The sequence below is a fragment of the Macaca thibetana genome, chromosome 2 (assembly GCF_024542745.1).
Source record: "Macaca thibetana thibetana isolate TM-01 chromosome 2, ASM2454274v1, whole genome shotgun sequence".
NCBI classification, from domain to species: Eukaryota; Metazoa; Chordata; class Mammalia; order Primates; family Cercopithecidae; genus Macaca; species Macaca thibetana.
The window spans coordinates 1318288-1334079 of NC_065579.1; the positions used below are offsets into that span (position 1 = coordinate 1318288).

At 55.1% G+C, this 15792-nt stretch overlaps 1 protein-coding gene across 1 annotated transcript; it reads right to left on the bottom strand.

Annotated features, from left to right (window-relative positions):
* Nucleotides 1-1084: 1084 nt before the first annotated feature.
* On the bottom strand, nt 1085-14290 carry ZDHHC19 (zinc finger DHHC-type palmitoyltransferase 19). The gene is given in 8 exon segments (XM_050779241.1): nt 1085-1157; nt 1160-1271; nt 1599-1684; nt 10165-10270; nt 11098-11270; nt 12080-12219; nt 13231-13352; nt 13933-14290. Coding segments are annotated over 8 exon segments (945 nt in total). The 5' UTR covers nt 14079-14290; the 3' UTR covers nt 1085-1097.
* Between the last annotated feature and the right edge of the window lie 1502 nt (nt 14291-15792).

The following is a 15792-nucleotide window of genomic DNA, read 5'->3' on the forward strand; positions in this document are numbered from 1 at the left end:
GCCTCCCAAAGTGCTGGGATGACAGGAATGAGCCACCGCGCCCGGCCTGTTGTTGCCCAATTGTAAGGAGGAGAGAGATGCCAGGTGTCTGGTCTAAGGTCACAGAGCCAGGTGGTGTGGGGTCCTGAACTCCGCAGATCCTGGCTCCTCCGTCCCGGCCCGTTAGAGCCTCTCCAAACCCTCACCCGGGACAGACACGCGCAGCGTGACAGCTGTAAGCGGCAGGCAAGGGTATTTAATGGGCATCGAGGGTCTTGGCACTCCCACCACCACTCCCACCAGGGGAGCGGCAAAGGGCAGGGCCCAGAAAGGCTTCCGCTCAGGGCTCAGGAGGTGGGAGGTAAGGAGGTGGGCTCAGGAGGCGGAATCAGGAGGTGGGTTCAGGACGTGGGTTCAGGAGGCGGGTTCAGGAGGTGGAGCTCAGGTGCTGGTGTTGTGGGCATCTCCGCGGGTGCACGGGGCAAGAGGAAGGCTGAACCTCGTCTGGGGGCTCCTGCGGCAGCAGGGGGGGCACTGGGCCGGTGTGGAGCTAAACACAGAACAGGGGCATGAGCGCCCTCACCAAGACCCCGCCCCACAGCTCGTGCCAGGTCTCCTGCCCCGGGGGGCAAAGGGAGGGGCTGGCACAACAGAATGTGCTGCAGAGGCCCCGGGCACAGGGGTTGCCCAGCCCCACGGCGGCCTCCTGATCCTCCACCTCCCGTCTCCGTGTCTCATGGGGCTTCAAGTCAACATTTCCTTTAAATAAAAGAATCTCCCGCCACTCCCACCCCTTGGCCAAATTATAAACCATGAGACTCATCTCAGTCCTAAGAGTGACTGGCCCAAGGCCAATCAGCACATTAGTGGCGTAGTCATCATTCATTTGTCTTTGTGACTCCAGGGACCCCTGGGTATATTCTAGAGGCCTGGGTCCTCCTTTCAACGCCCCTCCAGGGTAGGACCCTCCTCCGCCAAGCTCGGAGTGCTCCAGTTTCAGGGTCAGCCCAACCTCAGGGGCCTCCCCCCACACCCTCACAACCTGCAGACACCCCTCTCCCGACACGCACAGACACACAGGCGCACACACGCTTCTTACCTCCTGGGGAGCTGCAGCCTCACCACACCCTGGGGGGCCCTTTCCTGGTTGGTAGGTACCCAGAGGTTGGGGCTGGGGGCCAGGGCGGGCTGGGGGGTTGAGAGCAGAGGGGGACATTGGAGGGTGCAGGTTGGGCACGGATGTCCAGTCAGGCCCCACCACTCTCTGCAGCTGGACAGCTTCAGCCATGTACCTGGGGAGCAACAGGCCAGATGCAGGGGCCACTGCCCTCCCTGGTCTGGCTCCCCCGCCCGCCTCAGCTTAGGAAGCACGCAGCCCAGGGCTTGGCTCTGCAGGAAGCTGAGGCCTCATCCAGGATGCAGCACCCCTCTACGCCATAACGGGGCAAGAACCCACAGAGCCAAGTAAGTAGGGAGGCCCCAGAGCCCCCAGCGCCCCGGAGAAAACCCCAGAGGAGCAGGCACTGTGAGTGTAAGCACCCGTGGAAAGGAGCCGGGGAACCCCCCTCTGCCCCACCCCCAGGGCTCACCAGTTGGGCCTCTTGGTTTTGCCAACTCACTTGGGTCCCAGTGGTGCACAAATTGCTAAATACCAGTTGCTGGCACAGCCCTGGTCGAAGGGGTTGTATCCGTGAAGGTCTCTGCACTGGAGGGGGATGGAGACCGGAAGAGGAGCTCAGAACCAGCAGGAATGGCTGGGCCATCGCCCAGTGGCCCTCCCTGAGCTGGTCAGCTAGCCAGCGCTCAGTCCAGGCAGCAGCAAGCTGGAGGCTGGGAAAATGAGAGCATCCCCCGACCACTGCCCCATCCTCCTCCTCTTGGTCTCCACTGGCCACACGCATCCTCCTGCTACCTCCTTCCAGATACTGAACGCCACTGTCTGGAAGGTCAGTTGAGTGAGGCCCAGTCATATTTCCCTAACCGTGATCACATGGCGCAGGAAAATCTGGGCTAAAAGCCTTGAACACACAATGCGGTAAAGGCCGAGTCCTCCCCTGGGCACTCTTGACCTTGACCAGGTTTTCTCCCTCCTCTCTCCCCTTCACCCACTCACTCTACCCATCAGCCTCACCCCCTCCCGAACTCCCCAGGGCAGGCTGGGCCTCATCTGACTTCAAAAGCCTTCGCTGTCACGTTTTGTCACTGAAAGTGGCCCAGCAGCATCTCTGCCCACCACCAACTCCCCCATGTCCCATGCCCCCCGCCCCTGCCGCAAAGGCTGAGATTTTCAACACCATCCTCCACCAAAGGAACCAGGACTCCATGCGAGGACAGCTGGCACTCACTCCAGGAGGAAAGCTCTGGATGGCTCCAGAACGTTCACTGTCGCCACTCACTGTCACCACAGGGCAACACGCGTCCTCGCACTATCTGAGATTCTGCCGACTTTAAGGTATTTAAAGCATGTAAAAGCAGCGTATTGGCTGGGTGAGATGGCTCACGCCTGTAATCCCTGCACTTTGGGAGACCGAGGCAGATGGATCACTTGAGGTCAGGAGTTGGAGACCATCCTGGCTAACAGGGTGAAACCCCATCTCTACTAAAAATACAAAAAATTAGCCGGGCGTGGTGGCGGGCGCCTGTAATCCCAGCCACTGGGGAGGCTGAGGCAGGAGAATCGCTTGAACCCAGGAGGTGGAGTTTGCAGTGAGCCAAGATCATGCCACTGCACTCCAGCCTGGGAGGCAGAGCAACACTCCAGTTCAAAAAAAAAAAGAAAAAGAAAAAGAGGCCGGGCGCGGTGGCTCAAGCCTGTAATCCCAGCACTTTGGGAGGCCGAGACGGGCGGATCACGAGGTCAGGAGATCGAGACCATCCTGGCAAACACGGTGAAACCCCGTCTCTACTAAAAAATACAAAAAACTAGCCAGGCGAGGTGGCGGGTGCCTGTGGTCCCAGCTACTCGGGAGGCTGAGGCAGGAGAATGGCGTAAGCCCGGGAGGCGGAGCTTGCAGTGAGCCGAGATCGCGCCACTGCACTCCAGCCCGGGCGACAGAGCAAGACTCCGTCTCAAAAAAAAAAAAAAAGAAAAAAAGAAAAAGAAACTGGTATTGTAGTAGTCATTTAGAAGACTTTAATTAAATGTATGGAATTTTGGCCAGGCATGGTAATTCACACCTGTAATCCCAGCGTTTTGGGAGGTGGAGAAAGGAGGATCTCTTGAGCTCAGGAGTTCAAGACCGACCTGAGCAACATAGTGAGACTTTCATCTCTAAAAAAATAAAAACAGTTAGGTGGCTGTGGCATGTGCACCTCTAGTCACAGGTGCACTGGGCACTGGGATGAGAGGACCCCTTGAGCCTAGGAGTTCAAGGTTGCAGTGAGCTGTGATTACGCCACTGCACTCCAGCCTGAATGACAGAGTGGGACCCTGTCTCTAGGAAAACTAAAAATATATTGACAGAATTTTAAAATTTGTATATATATATATATGTTTTTTGTTGTTGTTGTTGTTTTTGTTGTTTTTTGAGACAGTCTCACCCTGTTGCCCAGGCTGGAGTGCAGTGGCGCGATCTCGGCTCATTGCAAGCTCCGCCTCCCAGGCTCACGCCATTCTCCTGCCTCAGCCTCCCCAGTAGCTGAGATTACAGGCGCCCATCACCACGCCCGGCTAATTTTTATATTTTTAGTGGAGATGGGGTTTCACCGTGTTAGTCAGGATAGTCTCGATCTCCCAATCTCGTGATCCGCCCGCCTCGGCCTCCCAAAGTGCTGGGATTACAGGCGTGAGCCACCGCGCCTGCCTTTTTTTTGTTTTGCTTTGTTTTGTTTTTGTTTGTTTGTTTTGAGACGCAGTTTTGCTCCTGTTGCCCAGACTGGAGGGCAATGGTGCGATCTCGGCTCACTGCAAGCTCCGCCTTCCAGGTTCAAGTGATTCTCCTTCCTCAGTCTCACAAGTAGCTGGGATTACAGACACCTGTCACCACACCCGGCTAATTTTGGTATTTTTGGTAGAGACGGGGTTTCACCATGTTGGCCAGGTTGCTCTCAAACTCCTGACCTCAGGTGATCCGCCTGCCTCAGTGAGACAGTCTGGCTCTGTTGCCCAGGCTGGAGTGGAGGGATCATAGGTCCTTGCAAACTCAAACTCCTGGGCTCAAGGGATCCTCCCACCTCTATCTCCCAAGTAGCTGAGACTACAGGCATGCACGACTACGCCCAGCCAATTTTTAATTTTTTTGTAGGAATGGGGTCTGGCTATGTTGCCCAGGCTGGTCTTGAACTCCTGGCCTCAAGAGATCTTCCCGCCTCAGCCTTTCAAAGGGCTGGGATTACAGGTGTGAGTCACTGTACCCTACATTAGGGAAATAAATTTTGATTAGATGTATATAAGGTATAGAAAATGTTGATTGTATATGAGGCATAGAAAAAAGTTGATTGTATATGAGGCATAGAAAAATGCTTAAAGGAATGATGATCTTTAATAAATTCGTAAGACTGACCAATACTTTTTTTTTTTTTTGAGACAGAGTCTCACTCTGTCGCCCAGGCTGGAGTACGGTGGCACGATCTTGGCTCACTGCAACCTCCACCTCCCAGGTTCAAGCGATTTTCCTGCCTCAGCCTCCCGAGTAGCTGGGATTACAGGCGCCCACCACCACGCCCGGCTAATTTTTGTATTTTTAGTAGAGATGGGGTTTCACTGTTGTTGGCCAGGCTGGTCTCGAACTCCTGACCTCATGACCCACCCGCCTCGGCCTCCCAAAGTGCTGGGATTACAACCGTGAACCACCATGCCCAGCTAAGACTGACCAATACATTTGTACCTGCCTCTCCCACGAAAGATGCTTTCAGATATGAATGAAACCAACAGCTCTTGGCTGGGCGCAGTGGCTCACACCTGTAATCCCAGCACTTTGGGAGGCCGAGGCGGGTGGATCACTTGAGGCCAGGAGTTCGAGACCAGCCTGGCCAACATGGCAAAACCCCGTCTACTAAAAATGCAAAACTTAGTCGGGCATAGTGGCAGGTGCCTGAAATCCCAACTACTTGGGAGGCTGAGGCATGAAAATTGCTTGAACCTAGGAGGTGGAGGTTGAAGTGAGCCGAGATCACACCACTGCACTCCAGCCTGGGCGACAGAGTGAGACTCTGTCTCAAAAAATATAAAAAGGAAGAAACCAACAGCTCTGAAGCACTCAGCCCCCCTCACTGTCTCCACACCCGGGGCTCCTGCTCTGATTCTGTGTCTAAAACTGCCTGACACTCCGCAGGACCAAAGCCAGAGTGGGCAGCTTCTTGCTCCATCTCCCACCCAACTCCCTTCGCCCCATTCCCCGCCAGGGATCAGGGCTTCCGGCTTCTCTCTCTGTCTCTGCGTCTCTCCCAAAGTGTTATGGATTCTTTTGGTGGTTGGTTCGCTCACTGTTTCAGAAACATTTGGGGTCCTTAAAAATGTTTCAGGGGCTGGGAGTGGTGGCTCATGCCTGTAATCCCAGCACTTTGGATCATTTGAGGTCACAAGTTCAAGACCAGCCTGGCCAACATAGTGAAATCCCGTCTCTACTAAAAATACAAAAATTTTTAGTAGGGTGTGGTGCTGCACACCTGTAGTTTCAGCTGCTTGGGAGGCTGAGGCAGGAGAATTGCTTGAACCCAGGAGGCGGAGGCTGCAGCGAGCCGAGATGGTGCCATTGCACTCCAGCCGGGACAACAGTGTGAGAGTCAGTCTCAAAAAAAGAAAGAAAAAAGAAAAGTTCCAGGGGCTGGTCTGAAAGCAGTGGTTTATCTCGCCTTTTCAGTAAGTTACAGATCCAATTCCTTGTTCTACTCTTTCCTCGCTGCTCACTACTGCCCTTGTCGTCAAGAAAAAAAAAAAAAAAAAAGAAAGTTCCAGGCACTGTGCTGGGAACTGCACACGACATAAACTGGACCAGCCTCAGCCCTCAGGGTGGCGAGGGCACCGCGGGGAGGAGCAGGAAGCCAGGCGCCGCCCAGGAGGCCAGAGGCTGAGCCCTGCGGGCCGGGGACAGGCCGCTTCCCGTGCAGTTTCAGAAGCTGCTGTGTGCGGTCTGGAGAGAGGCTTCTGAGGCCTGACCACCGGCTTTGGCCGCCGGGTGAGAGCAGCGTCAGTGTGACAGTGAGGACAGCGGCCCGCTGAAGCCGGCCTGGGACGGGGGAGAGTGGAGCACGTGAGCACTGCCAGCTCTGTCAGGAGACTGGGCTGCGGGAGAGCAGCGTGGAGCAGGGGGAGGGGAGGCTGGCGATGTTAAGTGAGGGTTTTGCTTTGCTTTTAAGATGAGAGACAGGAGCATGTGTAAATGGTGATGAAAATGAATGGTGCCAGGAGCAGTGGCTCACGCCTGTAATCCCAGCACTTAGGGAGGCCGAGGCGGGTAGATCACCTGAGGTCAGGAGTTCAAGACCAGCCTGGCCAACGTGGTGAAACCCCGTCTCTACTAAAAATACAAAAAATTAGCCAGGTGTGGTGGCTCATGGCTCATGCCTGTAATCCCAGCACTTTGAGAGGCCGGCCATGGTGTAACTCCAGCTACTCGGGAGGCCAAGATCATGCCACTACACTCCAGCCTGAGTGACAGAGAGATGCTCCGTCAAAAAAAAAAAAAGAAAGAAGAAAAGAAAGAAAGAAAGAAAGAAAGAAAGAAAGAAAGAAAGAAAGAAAGAAAGAAAGAAAGAAAGAAAAGAAAGAAAGAGAGAAAGAAAGAAATTGAATGGTACTAATAGTAGCGACATCTGGAGCAGTCACTTGTACCAGCCACTACTCTGTGTCTTGCACTCACCCATGCTGCCCATTTTACAGACGGGGAAAGTGGATGCCTAGGTGGCCAAGCAATATTCCCAGGATCTCCCTGCTGGTATGCTGTGGAGTTGTGATGTGAACATGTGTGAACTGGATCCAGAGACCTTGCTATCAACCACAGGCGGAGTTGCAACCCGGGGATGGAGGAAGAAGGGAATGAGATTTGGGGCATGTGAAAAAGGCCTGAGGTGGGTGCTGCGGGCCGCAGGAAGGAGCCCCGCCTGGTGAATCGCAGGCCACGTTAAGGTCCCTGGAGGCTGGAGAGCCTGGGGACCTGTAGTCTTAGCTACTTGGGAGGCTGAGGTGGGAGGATCACTTGAATCTGGGAGGTGGAGGTTGCAGTGAGCCAAGATCGAGCCACTGCACTCCATCCTGGGTGACAGAGTGACATTCCGTCTCAAACGAACAAACAAAAAAACCACATTCAATTACCATATGACCCCTTTAAGTATTTACCCCAAAGAAATGAAAACTTACGTTCACATGCCTGTACACCAGTGTTTATAGCAGCTTTATTTATTATAATCTCCCAAACTAGAAATAACACAAACATCTTCAGTTGGTAAATGGATAATCTATTGAACATCCACACAATGCAATACCGTACAGCAATCAAAAGGAATAAACGGCTGATATGAGCAACAACGTGAATGAATCTCGAATGTATGTGCTGAGTGAAAGAAGCCAGACTCACAAGCCAACAATTCCATTTATTCTAGAAAAGGAAAAATGATAAGGACAGAAGACAGATCAGTGGTTGCCAAGAGCTGCAGGTAGGGGGAGAAATCGACTACAAAAGACCATGATCTCTGATTTTCTGGGGCGATGGACCTGTCCTAAATATTGATTACGGTGGTGATCTCTGATTTTCTGGGGCGATGGACCCGTCCTAAATATTGATTACGGTGGTGATCTCTGATTTTCTGGGGCGATGGACCCGTCCTAAATATTGATTACGGTGGTGGTCTCTGATTTTCTGGGGCGATGGACCCGTCCTAAATATTGATTACGGTGGTGGTCTCTGATTTTCTGGGGCGATGGACCCGTCCTAAATATTGATTACGGTGGTGGTCTCTGATTTTCTGGGGCGATGGACCCGTCCTAAATATTGATTACGGTGGTGGTCTCTGATTTTCTGGGGCGATGGACCCGTCCTAAATATTGATTACGGTGGTGGTCTCTGATTTTCTGGGGCGATGGACCCGTCCTAAATATTGATTACGGTGGTGGTCTCTGATTTTCTGGGGCGATGGACCCGTCCTAAATATTGATTACGGTGGTGGTCTCTGATTTTCTGGGGCGATGGACCCGTCCTAAATATTGATTACGGTGGTGGTCTCTGATTTTCTGGGGCGATGGACCCGTCCTAAATATTGATTCGGTGGTGGTCTCTGATTTTCTGGGGCGATGGACCCGTCCTAAATATTGATTACGGTGGTGGTCTCTGATTTTCTGGGGCGATGGACCTGTCCTAAATATTGATTACCGTGGTGGTCTCTGATTTTCTGGGCCGATGGACCTGTCCTAAATATTGATTACGGTGGTGGTCTCTGATTTTCTGGGGCGATGGACCTGTCCTAAATATTGATTACGGTGGTGATCTCTGATTTTCTGGGGCGATGGACCTGTCCTAAATATTGATTATAGTGGTGGCTGCAGGACTGTATCCATTTGTCAGAACTCATAGCTGTACACTAGAAAAGGGTATTACATAGGTAGATTATTGTTCAATAAAATACTTTTTGTTTTGGTTTGGTTTTTGTTTATTTGTTTGTTTGTTTGTTTTGAGACAGAGTCTGGTTCTGTCTCCCAGGCTGGAGTGCAGTGGCATAATCTCAGCTCACTGCAACTTCTGCCTCCCGGGTTCAAGAGATTCTCTGCCTCAGCCTCCAAGTAGGTGGGATTACAGGCACAAGCCACCACGCCCGCCTAATTTTTGCATTTTTTGTAGAGACGGTTTTGCCATGTTGGCCAGGCTGGTCTCAAACTCCTGGCCTGGCCTGAAGTGATCCACCCACCTTGGCCTCCCAAAGTACTGGGATTGCAGGTATGAGCCACGCACCCGTCCAATAAACTTGGCTTTTAAGAAATCCTACCCTGGCTCTTGTACCATGATTTCATCATCAAGCCTAAATTCACCTGACTTTCTGGGGGGTTTTTGTTTGTTTGTTTGTTTGTTTGTTTTTTGAGACAGTCTCGATCTGTCACATAGGCTGGAGTGCAATAGCATAATCTCGGCTCACTTCAACTTCTGCTTCCCAGGTTCAAGCGATTCTTGTGCCTCAGCCCCCTGAGTAGCTGGGACTACAGGCGTGCCCCACCACACCTGGCTAATGTTTGTATTTTTAGTGGAGACAGGGTTTCGCCATGTTGGCCAGGCTGGTCTCGAACTCCCAACCTCAGGTCATCTGCCCACCTCGGCCTCCCAAAGTGTTGGGATTACAGGCATAAGCCACCGCACCCAGCCTGGGCATTTTTTTTAAGACAGGATCTTGCTCTATTGCCCAGGCTAGAGTGCAGCGGTGCAATCACAGCTCGCTGACTGCAGCCTCCATCTCCTGGGCTCAAGCCATCCTCCCACTTCAGCCTCTGGAGTAGCTGGGACTATAGGCATGTGCCATCATGCCTGGATAATTTTAAAATTTTTTGTAGAGATGAAGTTTCGTTATGTTGCCCAGGCTGGTTTCAAACTCCTGGGCTCAAGTGATCCTCCTGCCTCAGCCTCCCAAAGCGCTGGGATTACAGACATGAGCCACGGGGCCCAGCCTGGACCTTTCTAATGGGGCCAAAGGAAGCAGTTGACTCAGTTGCCCACACCACCTTCTGCCCAATTAGAATTGTTTCCTCTCCATCCTACCAACGTTCCACAGACTTCAGGCTTCCCTGAGTTTTTGCAAAGGTGTGCCCCTCACCTGCAATGCCCTCCGCTCTGTCTTCTGTCTCTCCCGAACCCCTAAGCTGCACGTCCTACCCTACCATGGGGTCCTCCCCGAACCCTCAGTGCCTGAGTCTGCGCCACACAGCTCAGGACCGGCCCCCTCTCCGAGTGTTCGTGGGCCTCTGGTGGCTGTTACTCCCATTTCAGGTTCCTCATCAACACAGTGTGGAACGTAGCCTCACTCACCTCTATTCCCATCGCTCAAAGAATCCAAACCGCCTAGCACACAGTAGGCTCCCAGGAGGGACAATGACCACCGAGCTCCCGGAGGAGGCGAGATTGGAGCCTCTTAAGAGCTGGGTCTAGAGGGACCTAACGAGGCGCCATCGGGGGTGGGGGTCGGGCTACGAGGCCAAGGGCAGTGGAGAAAGCGCGGGAAGCGCGGAGGTCCCGGGGGTGCCAGCTGACTCCCCACGGCCCCGCGTACCTTGACCTTGTAGGTGCGGTCGGCCGAGCTCACGGACACGGCCTGGGTCAGCAGCAGGATGGACAGCGGCACCAGGAAGCCCGCGGCGGGCACAGCCACCACGATGCTGCCCGGGTTAAGGATCGGAGCTGTGGGACCCCCACGCCTGGCCCCGCCCCTCAGGCCCGACTCCACTCCCGAGCCCCGCCCCCGGACGCCCACCCACCCACCCAGTCCCCTGGTTCCACCCTCGCCCCGCCCACCCCGCGAAAGCCCGACTCCGCCCCGAGCCCCGAGCCCCCGCGCCCACGCCCCCGGTTCCACCCTCGCCCCGCCCACCCCGCGAAAGCCCACCCGCCCCCCCCCGCCCCGGGACGCCCACCCTCGCCCCCCGCCCCACCCCCGCGAAAGCCCGACTCCGCCCCGCTGTCCCCGCCCGTCCAGATCTGCGGTCCGCCTTTAGCACCCGCCCATGACCCCGCCAGATTCCTTTTTCTTTCTCTTCTTTTCTTCTTCTGAGGCACAATCACAGCTCACTGCAGCCTCGACCTCCCTCCCCGGTTCAAGCGATCCTCCCGCCTCGGCCTCCCGAGCGGCCGGGACTATAGGCACGTGCCACCACGCTCGGCTAATTTTTCTGTTTGTTTGTAGAGACGGAGTCTGGGTCGCCCAGGCTGGTCTGGGACACGGGCTGACGCGATCCTCCCGCCTCGGCCTCCCAAGGTGCCGGAACTACAGGCGTGAGCCGCCGCGCCCCACCCGCGGGAGGCTTAATGCCCCGCCCCTTCTCCTAGCCCCGCCCATCCCCGGCCCCACCCACCTCACCTCGTCCCGGACTGGTCCTCCCAGGCGGCTTCTCCCTCTGGCCCCGCCCCCATAGCCCCGCCCCCCCGTAGCCCCGCCCTCCTTGGCTGTCCCCGCCTCCTCCCTCTCCTTCCCCACGTGGGCGGATACGCGACGGCCTTGTCGGTGGAGAAGGGCAGGTGGGTCGTGCGCACCAGGAAGATGAGACAGGTGACCAGCAGGGCGCCTGAGTAGAGGTACAGGGACAGGACGAGCAGCATGAAGAAGCGAAAGTTGCGGTGACCGATGCAGTTGTTGACCCACTTGCAGTGGTGGTCAAAGTCCTGGGCGACAGGCAGAGGGCCAGGCTTGAGGACTTCCCCTCCGGCCCAACTTCCATCACCCCAAATCCCGAGGCCTTCCCCCTGCCCTCTAGGCCACCTGCCCTTGGCCCATGCACTGGCTTCCACCTGCAGGGAGAAACTGGGCCACAGAATGCCTCGTGCTGGCATTTCCCTCGTTAGAGCACAGTTGGGTCTCTGTGGTGTAAAGGTCTCCTGTCCGAAGACCTTTAGAGAAAAGGCTGGCCTGGCCTTCTGTGAGACGCACCCTGCTGGAACTTTGGGCAGAACGGAAACCAGCTCTGGGCCTCCACTTTCTCATCCATTCGATGAAGATGACAGTAACACCCTGGCCCAGCCAGCCTCCTGCACTTGGAAACCTGTGCAGGCCGTGCTCACGAGGGGGACGGTCACTCAGAGCCGGTAGACCCTCCACCTTGGACACCCAGGTGAGGACAGGCAAGGCCTTCCAGACCAGGCGGGCAGCCAGCCTGAGGGGCTTGGGTATCTCCTGTTAGCAAGCCCAGGGGTGGGACAGAGGGCTGCCTCTCCTCCCCTGGCCTGACCCAGCCCAGGACAGATGTGGATGCCTGTACATGTCAGCACCTCTGCAGGCAATGGGCAGCCTCCCAGGACAGGTGCAGGCAGGAAGCACATGAGTGACCAAGAGTGGCTGGGAGGTACTGTCACCCTTGGCCTTTAGCGGTCCTGAAAGACAGCCTCACGCCCAGCCCCAGCCCCTGTATGAGGGAGGCTCCTGGTCCCAGCCAGATGTGGGGCGACGGCTGGTGGACAGGTAGAGGGGCTCTCACCTCCACACAGATGTTGCACCAGGGGCAGTGGTAGGTCCGGGGCGGGCGGTGGAAGCAGCACTGTGGGCACCACTGCAGGCGGAAGGCCCCGTGGTTCACCCACACCACGTGCACTGTCAAGGGGCCCTGCTCAGCGGAGCCTGGCGTGGGAAGAGGATGGGGCACAGCAGAAGGCCCTGCGGTCACTCCGAGGCATCACGGGGCACGAGGAAGGGTGGGGACGAGGTGGCCAGGGGAACCCCTGCCCCTGAGCAAGCTGTCCAAGCTCAGAGAGGATGGCAAAGGGAAGACGGGTTTCCAGCCAGGAGAGTTTTGTATGAAACTCAGGCGTTTGGAACAGTGAGTGCTGCTCTAAGTGGCATTGTGTAGTGAAGGGAGGAAGTACAAACAGTGGTTTGGAAGAGCCCACTGACTTCTGGCCCTGGCCTGCCCAGTCCTCGCATCTGAGGCAACTGGGAAAACGCAACAATTCTCTTTTTCTACACCGTGGTGGCCTAAGAAGTGAGGTAGGGCCAGGCACAGTGGCTCACACCTGTAATCCCAGCACTTTGGGAGGCCGAGGTGGGCTGTTCACGAGGTCAGGAGTTTGAAACCAGCCTGGCCAATATGGTGAAACCCCCGTCTCTACTAAAATTACAAAAAATTAGCTGGGCGTGGTAGCATGCTCCTGTAATCCCAGCTACTCTGGAGGCTGAGGCAGAAGAATCGCTTGAACCTGAGAGGCAGAGGTTGCAGTGAGCTGAGATCGCGCCACTGCACTCCAGCCTGGGCAGCAGAGCGAGACTCTAGCTCAAAAAAAAAGAAAAGGAAAGACAGAAAGAAAGAAGAAAGGAAAGAAAGGGGAGGGGAGGGGGAGGGGAGGGAGGGAGGGAAGGGGAGGGGAGGGGGGGAGGGAGGGGGGGGGAGGGGAGGGGAGGGGAGGGGAGGGGAAGGGAAGGGAAGGGAAGGGAAGGGAAGGGAAGGGAAGGGAAGGGAAGGGAAGGGAAGGGAAGGGAAGGGAAGGGAAGGGGCTAGGGCCACAGTAATGAAGACGTGGGGTGAAGGGGTCCAGAGGCTGGAGGAGGGGCGGTAGGAAGAGCAGTTTAGGAATCCCCTGCAGGTTCCCAGCCCTTGGGGTGCCACCTCCTTTTCCCAGGGGGCTGATGCCTCACCTTGATGTAAGATGCCAGGGTCTGAGAAGTTGAGTGAAACGAGACTGAAGAAGGTGAGAGCAAAGAGGGGGCCTGTGATGATGGGAAAGACCCACTCCCCGTTCTGAGCCAGCCACCTGCAACTGAGACCAGAGGCAGGCTCGGTCCCGAGCGGGGGCAGCCCAAAGCCACCTGCAACTGAGACCACAGGCAGGCTCGGTCCCGAGCGGGGGCAGCCCAGCCACCTGCAACTGAGACCAGAGGCAGGCTCGGTCCCGAGCGGGGGCAGCCCAGCCACCTGCAACTGAGACCAGAGGCAGGCTCGGTCCCGAGCGGGGGCAGCCCAGCCACCTGCAACTGAGACCAGAGGCAGGCTCGGTCCTGAGTGGGGGCAGCCCAAAGCCCCCCACCCAGGGCCTGGCTTACTCAGGTCAGGACCCACAGACCTTAAAGCCAGATCTAAAAATCCAGGCTCCAAATACCCAGGCAGACTCATAATGGCTCCACCAAATGGCAGCAGCACGACCAGCCACCCAAAGCTCCCAAAATGCACAGGCACCCTTGACCTCTGTGCCTTAGCACATCGGTTCCCTAGACCAGAATATCCCCCTTTCCCTGATTCTCCCCCACCGTCTTCTGCACTCCCCTGCCTCCATCCTATCATATTCTGTTTCCCTGGCTGTCTCTTTGTAGGAAACCTAACGCCTTGCCTGGGAAACTCACGGGAATGCGAAGAAGAGGCCACTGAAAAAGACCAGCAGCACCACATTGAAGGCAGCAAACAGGCTGGAGAGGACCCAGGGACGTGGGACCAGAGGCAGGGGATAGAGCTCCTTCACCTGGGGCGTGGCATCCATTAAGAGTGTCATGGTTGCGCCTCCTGCGGCTCCAGGGGAGGTCAGAGCCACCAGGCTTCCTCCCCCAGCCCAGCTTCCAGAGCTCCATGGCCACAGCGGCCTCAGAGCCACAGCCCAGGATGAAAGGAAAGAAGCTCCAGTGTGACATCACAGAGGCTGGGGGCCTTCAGCAGAACTGCTGCAGTTTTTTGTGGCTGCCTCCGGTGACAGGCACTTCCAACAGCAAACCCCACCCCTACACGTGCTGGGGAACCGAGAGGCCCTGCCCCTGACAGGCTGATGTTGTTGGAGAAAATATGACCTTGGAGAAACACATAGGAAGAAAGTTGGTCATTTTCAGCCAGGCGTTGTAATCCTTATAATCCCAGCACTTTGGGAGGCCGAGGCGGTTGAGGTCAGGAGTTCGAGACCAGCCTGGCCAACATGGTGAAACTCCGTCTCTACTAAAAATAGAAAACTAGCCAGGAGTGGTGACGCCCGCCTGTAGTCCCAGCTACTCGGGAGGCTGAGGCAGGAGAATCACTTGAACCTGGAAGGTGGACGTTGCAGTGAGCCAAGATCATGCCATTGCACTCCAGCTTGGGCGACAGAGTCAACTCCATCTCAAATAAAAAAAAAGAAAAGAAAAGAAAGAAAGAAAGTTGCTAGGTTTTTTTGTTGGGTTCTTTTTTGTTTGTTTTGTTTTGGTTTTTTTTGAGACAGAGTTTCACTCTTGTTGCCCAGGCTGGAGTGCAGTGGCGCGATCTCCGCTCACTGCAACCTCTGCCTCCTGTGTTCAAGCGATTCTCCTGCCTCAGCCTCCCGAGTAGCTGGGATTACAGGCATGCGCCACCACGCCTGGCTAATTTTGTATTTTGTGGTAGAGACGGGGTTTTGTCATGTTGGTCAGGCTGGTCTCGAACTCCTGACCTCAGGTGATCCACCCACCTTGGCCTCCCAAAGTGCTGGGATTACAGGCGTGAGCCATATCAAACTTCTTTTATAAAAGGCCTCAAAAAGAAGAAACTGAGGCAGACATTTAAAAATAAATAGGCATTCATTCACTCCAAGAAAAGTAACAAGCAAGGCGAAAGTTCAAAAGAAAACGAGTTTTCCTCTGCCTAGCACGCTCACTTCAAGCACAGTTATAAGAGAACGCTGTCCAGAAAGCCAAGGCTGAAAGAATACGCTCCAGACAGCCCTCCCCTCCAGACCAAAGCTGAAGAAGAAAAAGACAAATTCTTTTACTGTTACTCCTTTCCCAGGTTTCTTAAGCATGATTATGTTTTACAAATGTCTGTATTTAGCCAGTTCTTATTTTTCTTTCAGTGCAGCTACAAAGACACCGGCTATGCAAGGCCACAAGTGATGCTATAGATTATGTGACCTATCATATGATTAACCACCTTTATTTTATTTATTGTAAGTCTGCTTGTAAAATCCCTGCTCTGTCTTTGTTTAACGTTCAGCTTCTTAGACGCGAATCCACTAAGCCAGTGTGTACCTAAAATAAACAATCCTCTTGTTCTCCATATCAGCCTTGCCAGTCCTCAGTTTCCTGCAACATCTCTACTAAAAATACAAAAATTAGCCAGGCGAGCTGGCAGGCACCTGTAATCCTAGCTACTCGGGAGGCGGAGGCACGAGAATCGCTTGAACCTGGGAGGTGGAGGTTGCAGTGAGCCGAGATCTCACCATTGCACTCCAGCCTAGGAAACAAGAGTGAAACTCCGTCTCAAAAACACAA